At 41.6% G+C, this 11495-nt stretch overlaps 1 protein-coding gene across 2 annotated transcripts in view; it reads left to right on the top strand.

Annotated features, from left to right (window-relative positions):
* Positions 1-2861: 2861 nt before the first annotated feature.
* The window catches only part of LOC309713968 (uncharacterized protein), a 138763-nt gene continuing 130129 nt past the window's right edge, over positions 2862-11495 (top strand). The window contains exons 1-3 of one of the 2 annotated variants that reach the window (XM_082545976.1): positions 2862-3530; positions 7094-8192; positions 9597-10557. In XM_082545976.1, the coding sequence (XP_082402102.1) occupies positions 7217-8191 (975 nt within the window). In that variant the 5' untranslated portion in view covers positions 2862-3530; positions 7094-7216 and the 3' untranslated portion in view covers position 8192; positions 9597-10557. Of the gene's footprint in view, positions 3531-7093; positions 8193-9596; positions 10558-11495 lie in introns of those variants that run through there. The other variant, XM_082545975.1, reaches the window with a different exon arrangement.

Raw genomic sequence — 11495 nt, 5'->3', positions numbered from 1 at the left:
AAATGTCCGATGGATGGATGGAACTTTATTAATCCCTCGGGTTTGGTTCCTCCGGGAAATTCAATTTCCAGTAGCACAGCACCGACAGAAGTTGCATGTTACAGATATGCTAAGGGAAATGAGAGTAAGGATATAAGCACACAGCCCCACTCCACTGACGACTTGCTGTTGGCCAAAGCCCTCAACGACTTTTACTGCCGGTTTGATGAGACATCAAGCAGCCTTGACATCTCCACCTTCCCCAACAATAGAGACATCATCCCCCCACCTCCCCACTCCCACCAGCACAGAGCCATCACCACCATCAAAGACTTCACCCACAGGAGCCCCCTCCTCACTCCACAGCTATGAGGATTTCACACCACCATCTCCCACTACAACCCTTCATATTCATGAAGCAGATGTGAGGAAGCAGTTTAACCCTTTAGCTTAGACCCCCGGAGAGCAGTCATTTTGGTTTTCTACCTTAGACCCCTGCGGAGTCATCATTTTGCGTTTCTACCTTTAAAAGCCGGAGAGCAGTCAGTCAAATGCTGGAGTCATTCATATGTATATTAGGTCGTTACCTAGGAATTCTGGAGGGAGGGGAGTGGGGGTGAGTGATTGAGGGGGTGGGGGAGTGGAGTGTTTCAGTTTGCCATCTTAGGGAGAAATCAACACATGTCCTTTGTATGTCCTTTGTTGCTGACATTTATTGATGAAAACAGTACAAAAAACCAACCATTTGTACACATATTTACAAATAATGATAAAAAGTGAGTGAGTACATTTCAACATTTTCAGCAATCACTCACAATCCTGGCACTGCCACGGTATCTGTCGTCTGCATTTACCACATGTGTACCTGTAGCAGTGAACACATCGCACAGTGGCCTGATTTTTTTTGCATCTGTGTACTTGGATTTTAGGTCGCAAGCCACCCAAAACTTGCTCCATGCACCACTCAGCAGGCCATTTGTAAATATGTGTACAAATGGTTGGTTTTTTGTACTGTTTTTATCAATAAATGTCAGCAACAAAGGACATACACCCATGTGTGTTGATTTCTCCCTAAGATGGCAAACTGAAACACTCCAAGTTGGTGACTTTTGGAGATTTGTTTCCCTGGATGATTGAGAATGCATCAAGATGAAACACAAAAGGAAGCTCACCGCTTTTAGCAGCTCCCCCACCCCCTCAATCACTCAGTGAGTGATTGAGGGGGTGGGGGAGTGGAGTGTTTCAGTGTTTCAGTTTGCCATCTTAGGGAGAAATCAACACATGTCCTTTGTATGTCCTTTGTTGCTGACATTTGATAAAAACAGTACAAAAAACCAACCATTTGTACACATATTTACAAATGGCCTGCTGAGTGGTGCATGGAGCAAGTTTTGGGTGGCTTGCGACCTAAAATCCAAGTACACAGATGCAAAAAAAATCAGGCCACTGTGCGATGTGTTCACTGCTACAGGTACACATGTGGTAAATGCAGACGACAGATACCGTGGCAGTGCCAGGATTGTGAGTGATTGCTGAAAATGTTGAAATGTACTCACTCACTTTTTATCATTATTTGTAAATATGTGTACAAATGGTTGGTTTTTTGTACTGTTTTCATCAATAAATGTCAGCAACAAAGGACATACAAAGGACATGTGTTGATTTCTCCCTAAGATGGCAAACTGAAACACTCCACTCCCCCACCCCCTCAATCACTCACCCCCACTCCCCTCCCTCCAGAATTCCTAGGTAACGACCTAATATACAGATGAATGACTAGCCAATTTAGCTTCCACTTCCACCATTTGACTGCTCTCGGGTTTTATAGGTAGAAAGGTAGAAGCCTGGGGATGCTAGTGTTAGACCTACCACAGAACCAAGTCTGCCTGAGCTTATCTTTATATTTTTACATGTTGTACTTCCATTTCTGGGAGCATTTCAAGTTGCTATACATCAATACAACCCTTATATCCCACATTTTAATCATATGTATGCATTAAGTCAACAGTAACTACATAAATTGCAAAAGTGGTATTTTTACACACATTTCTAGTTAAAGAAATTTCAGAGGTTCATCCCTCAAAATTGTAAATGTAAAAAAGTTGCATAAAACAGTTTCCAACCAGACGAAATTAATTTTGAGTGTCTTCATAGTTTTATTTTTGAGATACACCAATTTGTTTATACTGCAGCCACCAACTTTGTAATTCTCATTTACATGACTATACATGTATACTATACGATTTACATGACATGGCGCTCCATCTGTTGTAAGTCCAACAAGTTTGTCCCAGGGCAGTTTCATGTCGGTTACACTTTGACATACGTTTTTAAAAATGTCTTTTCCTGTCGTTGTCCCTTGCATCGATTTAATGTTCAATATTTCCTCTCCACTGATGAAGATGGCCAGCTGTGCAATGTCCATCATGTCTATACTTTCATACACAGTATGCAATAACGTGTTTGCTTCTTTCACAAAACTGTGTTCCTAAATCAGTGGCCATCTCACAAACCCGATCGGCAATCGTATTTCTCCTCAGGCTCACATTTGCCAAAATCTGCGTTTTGTCTGGATAGCATCGCACAGCTTCATCAGAGTGGTACCGGGCTGATTTGACTGTCTCCTCTGCTACAATAAAATTTGCTTTCACAACAGCTTCACCATGTGATTTACCAGTTTACTACCAATGTAAACTGCTGGTTTACCAGCAATGTCTGTAAACATACATTCAGTCTCCCACTGGTGCTGAAAGGCTCCATTTTCAGAAATAACTTTTTTCTTTGCCATTGTGAGGGACTAGCTTCGCAATAACAGAAGTTTGACTTGATTGACGCGGGAATGTTGCCAGGTAGCCTAACGTCTGGGAAAGAGGCTGCAGCGCTGCGTTACAGGATCTGTTGTTTGTGTGTTAATAGCACCTCATATCGTCGGGCCATGCATAACAGTAATTTAAAAAAATCTATATAAAATGATCTCACTGTCCTGATATGAATGTACGCTGGGCCAGTTTGAGTGTGTGCAGTGAGAATTCAGTCAAAGTATTTAACTGGAGTGTGAAAAAATAAGCTGAACTCTACAGCTTGTGTGGTCTCCTGTGGCTTTAGGTGCTGACAAGCCTTCCAGCTGTTCTCCAGCATTTTCATTTACAGCCGTAAAATATCTCCACATGTTGCTCCTGTTTCTCTCTCTTTGCAGTCCAAATGGGTTTTCTGTGTGTAGCCGAGTCACGTGACGGCACAGTATCAAATCCCAGCAGGGCAGAAGAAGGGGGCGGAGCAAAGTGAGTCTCCCGCATAAGAAGAGGTGTTCGCACAGACAGCTGCTTCTTCATCCGCAGCGAGTAAAATAGTGAACTCGGAGGAGCATCGATCGTAAACCACTACCACCGTTTGGATCGATATCTGCATCGATCTGCCCACCCTTGTCTCCTGGATCGTAGCTGAGATCAGCGTGAACCACGTGGGTCTCTGCTCCCTGATCTGTTTCCTGTGTTTGGAAAGAGTTCCAGCTTCATCGCGGAGTTTCTCTCGGTTTGTGGGCTCATCTAAAGGTAAGCACCGAGCTAACCTCAACACTAGATTTACTAACCCTTCTCAAAATCCCTTGAACCCAACACCTACTAAAATCACTGCGTTTATTTTCTGGTGCAAGTCCCGAGGTGTTAATCACCCCTGCTGAGATTTTTACAAGTCATATGCTCGATTCTCCTGCTTTTGTTGCGCAAACCACCCATTGTCTTTGAGGCCTGGCACATTTGCTTTCAACGTGCGGTGGAGATGAAGCCAGCCGCGGAGGTGTGCGGGTGGATAGCGAATGAGCAACAGTTTCTGACTTTCCAAAAGTACTCATTTATTTAGAATATGAAAAATAAAAGTGCTACCTCTACCACACATTAGTCGAGAGCACACTAGTACGCAAACTGTAAGCTGTACATCTCCGTGTCTCCTGATGACACCAGACCAAAGGATGCCCTTTTTAACTGTATTTTAGATATAAGATCTTGGATGGCAGAAAACTTTTTACAGCTTAACCAGGACAAAACTGAAGTTTTAATCGTCGGTCCCGAGGCTCAGAGAGAGAAACTCTTGTCTAAATTAGAGGCATTTTCACTATGTCCTTCACTACAAGTGAAAAACCTGGGTGTTATTTTTGACTCTGAGCTTGGTTTTATCCCACATATTAAACATGTAACCAAAATTGGATTTTATCATCTAAAAAATATAGCCAGAGTCCGCCCTATTCTCTCTCGGGCCAACACGGAGATGCTGACGCATGCTTTTATTACCAGTCGCATTGATTACTGTAATGCCCTGCTCTCTGGTCTCCCCAAAAAGAATATTTCAACTTTACAACTTTTGCAAAACTCTGCAGCTCGTGTGCTGACGAAGACCAGAGGGCGGGCCCACATTACACCGGTTTTAGAATCGCTGCACTGGCTCCCCGTGTGTTTCAGGATCGATTTTAAAGTTCTTTTACTGGTTTTTAAATGTCTTAATGGTCTTGGGCCTTCTTATCTCTCAGATCTGCTTTTACCATATGAGCCCTCGCGGACCCTGAGGTCCTCTGGTACTGGCCTTTTGATCGTTCCTAAAGTCAGGACACATACTCACGGAGAGGCAGCTTTTCAGTGGTATGGTCCTCGTCTGTGGAACAGCCTGCCGGAGGAGCTCAGGGCCGCAGAGAACGTACATGTTTTTAAGAACAGGCTCAAGACCACCTTTTTAACCCTTTACAGCCGATCGGAGCGGGCACGCTCTGTTTTGCGTAACTATTTTTAAATCCCGGTAGCTCTGCAACCAAGTAAGCTAGCGCAATAATTTTTTTTGCATATGAAACTGGAGGAGTTGTACTTACATCTTATGCCATCAGCTTGTCCTAGGTCACAGTTTCCTTCCACATATAGCTTTGCAAAAACTGCATAAAAATCACTTGCAGCAACAAAAACATGATATTCCAGAAACACGCTTCGCCGATCCATCAGCTGTTTGTAACACTTCCTACGTCCATCAGCGCGAACTATCACATGACCGCATGACCTGCCCGAAACCGGAAGTGACGTCATTTTGCGGAAATGTAGTTTTTTACGATCGGGGCCTTATGAGCTTGTGTTTTACTTGTTATGTGTTTTAAAAAGTTATGTTTGACTTTATGACTTTCTGTGTCGTTTCTGGGATGCTTAAGACTCATATTGCACTGCTGGAAATAGTTTATTTTGATGCATATGCTGTTATTTTGCAAATTTGCACTATAATATTTATTTTCATTTTTCCTGCATTATATAAAAATTGGTGTATTTCAAAAATAAAACTATGAAGACACTCAAAATAAATTTCCTGTGGTGGGAAACTAGTTTGTGTAACTTTTTTGTATTTACAGTTTTGAGGGATAAGCCTCTTAAATTTCTCTAACTAGAAATATATGTTAAAAAAACTAAAACGATTTTCAATTTTTTTGTTGTTTATTGCACTTTTTTGCAATTTATGTAATTACTATGCACCTAATGCAGACATATTATTAAAGTTTGGGCTATAATGGTTGTATTGATGTATAGCAACTTGAAATGCTCCCAAAAATGGCTCCACAGCATGTAAAAATATAATATAAGCTCTGGCGAACTTGGTTCTATGGTAGGTCTTAAAGGGTTAATTTAGCTTTTACCTAACGTTTATTTATTTTATGCTTATTTATTCTATCCTGTTATTCTATTATTAATTTAGGCTTTACCTAATATTTATTGATTTTATTCTTATTCATTTTTAATCTTCTTACTCTATTTATATTTATATTTATATTGTATCCCGTTCTTATTTATTTTATCATTTTACCCTGTATATATCCTATTGTGTCATATCTCCAGTGTTTCCTCGGAGGGCGCTCTCTGCACTGGGGCTGTGATCAACCGTGGCTGCTGGGGCTCTGGGGGTCCTCTCAGCCTGGCTGGGGGGCTCCTTTGCCTCCCTCCTGCTGTGTGCCCAGCCTGGAGGCTGCGGTCTGTGACCGGCTCCCGGTGCAGACGGCTCCCTGTGATAGTGTTTCCTCACCGGGCTCATGTGTGCCCAGCCCAATTTTACTCTTTAAGTGTGCACGGGTGTGTGTGTGTGGGGGGGGGGGGGGGTATTCACATCATTTATGTTAATGAGAGTGTGGGGAGTGAGTTGGAGGGTGGGGTGGGCTGCTTTTAACTATGTAAAGCACTTTGTGCTACCTTTTTTTTTTTTTTTTGTATGAAAAGTGCTTTATAAATAAAGACTGATTGATTGAAACACACGGGAGCATCCATTACAGGGAGAGTGCGAAGTTGTTCAGCCGCTGGTTTCCTCTTTCTGGCGCAAAGTGGGCCAAACATAAAGAAGAGAGACGGACTCGCGACAGAAAAGCTGATCATTAAGCAGTTTCATGATTGAAGTAGCAACAGCAGAGGGAGAGAGAGAGGCAGTCGCTCCATATATCGGTTATTAAGCTTAACGTGGGAATGCTTTACAAACCATCAAAGATGAACTTATACACTAGCTTTACGTCTCTCTCAAATCATTGTTAGAAGTCCAGTCAAACAATGATTTATTGATTACACGTACGCGGGAGAGATCTGCAGTGCCACTCACTTACAGAGATCTCAACAAGGAAGCAGACATCACACTATTTTTGTATATTAAGGTCCAGCCTCACAATACGTTAGCAGATATCGTAATATACACCAGTTACAGTTAGACACATTTCCTTTTTTAACTCTCTTGACTTCTATAACAATTAAAAACCCTCTTCACCGTCTCACACTCTGTGTGTTTCCTGCCGTTATTTTCTCCTCATACATGTCTCTGAAACATCCTGTACTCATCTCACTGAACAGGTGTACGGGCACTTTGCAGGCCAAATGTCTCTAATCTTTGCCCTAGAAACAAGTCGAATATTTATCTTTGTCTGGAAGCGTGTTTGACCCTCAAAAGACTCAATGCCATCTCTCATGAGCACATTTGCAATGTGTGTATGAAAATGAGTACATGTATAACTACTTATTTAACACAAGCTTTGCACAAAGTACCACTAATAAAAGCCCGGTTAGAAGAATGTGTTTCCCACAACTCACTGCCTCTGTTTGTATCTCTGTCACTGCAGGACCAACGTGGAGCGAGAAGTCAGCGCTCTCAGGAGGCCGACAAACCTCACAGAAGAAAGAGAGAGAAAAAACACAGCTGTGACGAGTGTGGGAAGGATTTTACCGTAAAAGCTTCCCTAAAAATGCATCAGGTAATCCACACTGGAGAGAGACCATTCAGCTGTGACGAGTGTGGGAAGGATTTTACCGTAAAAGCTTCCCTAAAAAGGCATCAGGTAATCCACACTGGAGAGAGACCATTCAGCTGTGACGAGTGTGGAAAGTCTTTTATGCAGGCTTCACACTTAAAACGACACCAACTCATCCACAGTGGAGAGAGACCGTTCAGCTGTGGAGACTGTGGAAAGTCTTTTACCGAGTCTGGACACTTAAAAACACACAAACTCATCCACACTGGAGAGAGACCATTCAGCTGTGACGAGTGTGGAAAGTCTTTTATGCGGGCTTCACACTTAAAACGACACCAACTCATCCACAGTGGAGAGAGACCGTTCAGCTGTGGAGACTGTGAAAAGTCTTTTACAGAGTCTGGACACTTAAAAACACACAAACTCATCCACACTGGAGAGAGACCATTCAGCTGTGATGAGTGTGGAAAGTCTTTTATGCAGGTTTCACACTTAAAACGACACCAACTCATCCACACTGGAGAGAGACCATTCAAGTGTGATATTTGTGGAAGGTCTTTTCCCTCAGCTTCATACTTAAAAACACACCAGCTCATCCACAGTGGAGTTAAAGCGTACAGCTGTGATGATTGTGGGAAAGGTTTTACTCTCAGTAGCTGCTTACAGAGTCATCTAGTTACCCACTCTGGAATTAAGGCATACAGCTGTGACATTTGTGGAAAAACTTTCAGCCTGAAACAGAACCGAAATAAACACCTACGCATTCACACCAGACATGATGTGTACAGCTGTGAACAGTGTGGTAAACAGTTTGCTACAAACACAGAGTTACAACGTCACATGTTTACCCACTCTGAGGAACAACCTTATAAATGTGACTTGTGTGCGAAGACTTTTAAATCTCCACATTACCTGAAAGCACACCAAAAGATCCACACAAGAAAGTCTCTACAAGTGCAGTTACTGTGAGGTATGCTTATATATGTTTATATTTTTATCTTGTCAGCCGACTGTTTGAAACAACTCTGCTCATCAAATTGTGTTAGCATGTTAGCAATTTTACTGCATGGAAAAACACCTCTGAATGATTATTCAGACTCTAATCACAGGTTTTTAGTGATCGTGTTTGAGGATTGTATTACTGTTATTGTTAGGGATGGGTATCGTTTAGGTTTTATCCGATACCGGTGCCAAATCGGTACTTTTGAAACGGTGCCGGTGCTTAAACGGTGCTCAAACCGGTGCTTAAAGAATGGAGAACACAAAATTGGTCCAAAAACCTCTCATGTTCAGCTGTTTTTTTTTGTAAAAAGATAACAATGTTAGCCTTTTATGCAGCTATGGGGCATATATGGTATCACTCTTGGCTGGAAGCAGTGCTTAAACAATGGAAAAAACACAAACTTTGTCCAAAAACCTCTCATGTTCAGCTGTTTCCCTCTTTTTCTTTGGTTATTTTAGCCTTTTTGTCCAGGGTGAAGGGAGTATCTGCCATCAAACAAGAAGACAGCCGCATGTAGCTATGATGATGTTTGCTAGTTCACCTTACATGCATTAATGTAATAACGTGGTTAGCCTACTCAACGTAAATTACACGAACAACATTAAGCTACTCACGCAGAGAAGAACGGCTGCTGCTGCCATCATCATCATTTCTGCTACACTGACAGGGCTAGGGGCCAGGACTCTCCTCTTTGTGTTTTTGGGTATGTTGCTAACTCCGGGTCTGATAAAAGGCACCACCGCAGTAGATGCGCTCGGTGTGAGGTCTCGCAGCAAGCTATCAAATACAGCGCATTTCTTGGTTTTTGAAAAAAAAAAAACAACGCTATGCGTCGCCAGGTGTTTCATCGGATTCGAGGTGTTATCTCCTTTGACAGTATCACAGTATCAGCTTAAAGCACTTGTTGCAGGCTGCTGAGTTTGCATCTTTTGCTGTGAAGTACAGCCAGACTTTTGACCGCTTCGCCTTGGGCATTTTTAATCAGTAGCTCTGCATAAAAGAACGTACGTACCTGGCCCCGCCTACTATCCTCGGAAACGTAAAATGATTGGCTAGAAGTGTATCACAGCTCAGGAAAAAAAAGCACCGAAATAAAGCACCGAAATGTGCGCTGCTTTTCGGTCTGGTTACTACCGTTTATGTCAGAACGCACCGGACACCGGTACCCATCCCTAGTTATTGTAGAATTAAACTAGTATTAATTTAATGTTTTTACTCTTATCGTTTTTATAGCACATTAAATTGAGCTGAGTGTGATAATGTAAACAGTAAAATGCAATTGGACTTGGCAGAGATGCTCATTATTTCAGGCAATGTTCAGGATGAAAATGTTGAAGGACTGACTTACACTGTGTTTGTGTCTTTGTTTAGAAGCAGAGCGACACAGATGGATCCAGTTCTCAACCCTGTCATCACTGTGGGAAAGAGTTTTTTGTGACCTTTGTGGAAAAACTTTCAGTCATCAAAAGACCCTAAAAATACATCAACGTAGACACACTGGAGACAAAATGAACTACTGTAAAGAATGTGGGAGAGGCTTCACCACTTCAACGGACTTCAAACAATATGAACTCCTTCACAGTGGAGTTAAAAAGCACGTCTACGATCAGTGTGGGTCATCCTTCATCAGTGCACATCAGCTTCAAAAGCGAGTCCACACATGAGAAAAACCATACAAGTGCAGACACTGTGACAAAACCCTTTCACAATCATGTGATCACACTAAGCATGAACGCAGACGCATGAAAGAACTTCATCTGTAAGAGAGTTTGAGTAATCTCAGTTCATACTCCACTCACAAGCGATTCCATGTTACGAATAACCTGTTACGTCTTTGTTAGAGATTTTCTACATTATACATTATAACCAAATCTCTATAAAACAATATAATCAAGTAAGCCTTATATTCTAACCAAGTATGCCTTATATTTTGTGTGTTCATATATTTTCACATAACCAAGCCTATTGTTGAAGAATCACCTAACCAAGTCTATTGTTAAAGGAAAACTGATGCATTCCTTACCTCAGTGTCTGAGATGTTTGACAGCATGATATAATGATGCATTCTTCACTTCAGTGTCTGTGATGTCAGATAAAGCATGATATACTTCTGTATTCTTATCCCAGTGTGTGAAAGATCAGATAAGCTGATTTAATGTTTAACCTCTTCCCTGACAGTTAAAAGAGGAAGTACTATGTAACCCATTTTTGCCTTATAAATAAAGCAAGCAAGCCTGTGCTCGGTGTGTTTTGTCTTCTCAGAGACATTCACCCGTGTGGGTGTCTTCTCAGAGACATTCACCCGTGCGCACGTTTTCTAATTACACTCTGAGTCGGTCTGCAGTTGTCTCATTTCTCTTACTTGTGTTTGAACAAATGTCTACCCCTGACAGTCTTGATTCCTGCTTTTAAGTAAATCTTGTAAACAGTACATTTGCATAACGACTGAAACCAGTCCAATGAATGAACAATGGGCTGTGAGGTCAATTTCTTGATCGTTAATAAGCAAATTCTTATGACCATTGGTCAATGGCCATGAGTACCATTCACAGAGTAAAAATTTGCATAATGATTATGAAGGAACTTGTTTTACTGTTACAATGTTCAAAAACATTTACTAAATTATCTCCTCTGTGCAAACATCAGCCTAATCATGCAGGACTGAAATCATTGCCATCTCTGGATCACAGTGAATCTGAAGAGACAGAAAGATCCTCTTCTGGTTTCAGGGTCAGACTTAAACCCTTGAGATCAGGCTCCAGAGTTCAGGTAGAGTCTCCTGATCTGATGAGGCAGCTATGAATGAAAATGTGCCTCGTTACATTTTAAGCTTTCTAAACTGTTCTACTGTAGTTTTCATGTTTTGTTCCAGCAGTTGAATCAAAAAATCTGTTTCCTGTTATCATGTTTTTAATGAATGCATCGATCCATGTTTTCTGCAGTTTTTTTTCAGCTTGTTTGTTATGAAATCCTGCAACAGTTAAACCAAAATTTTATATGTTAAATAAAGAAATGGTTTACTGACAAAGAGTTTGAGCCGTGATGTCATTTCCTGTATATCAGAGCAACACCTGAAGTTACCAATATTTAAAGTCATAGTCAAATTATGTGTCAGCATGACCTTGTGAAAACTGCTTGGCGCTGCTTCACTATGTTATCTGCTAACTGTTAGGGCGTAGAAGGACGAAACTCCCAGGAATGACCAGTGCCAGGACCTTCCTGATGCAGAGAGTTGTGTGTGGGGGGTATAAAGGAGAAGCTGAGGCATCC

This window comes from Aulonocara stuartgranti (genome assembly GCF_965226115.1).
Source record: "Aulonocara stuartgranti genome assembly, chromosome: 9".
In the NCBI taxonomy this organism is placed as follows: domain Eukaryota; kingdom Metazoa; phylum Chordata; class Actinopteri; order Cichliformes; family Cichlidae; genus Aulonocara; species Aulonocara stuartgranti.
Note: the sequence above shows the minus strand (reverse complement) of the source record. Positions and strands in the feature narration are given on the sequence as shown.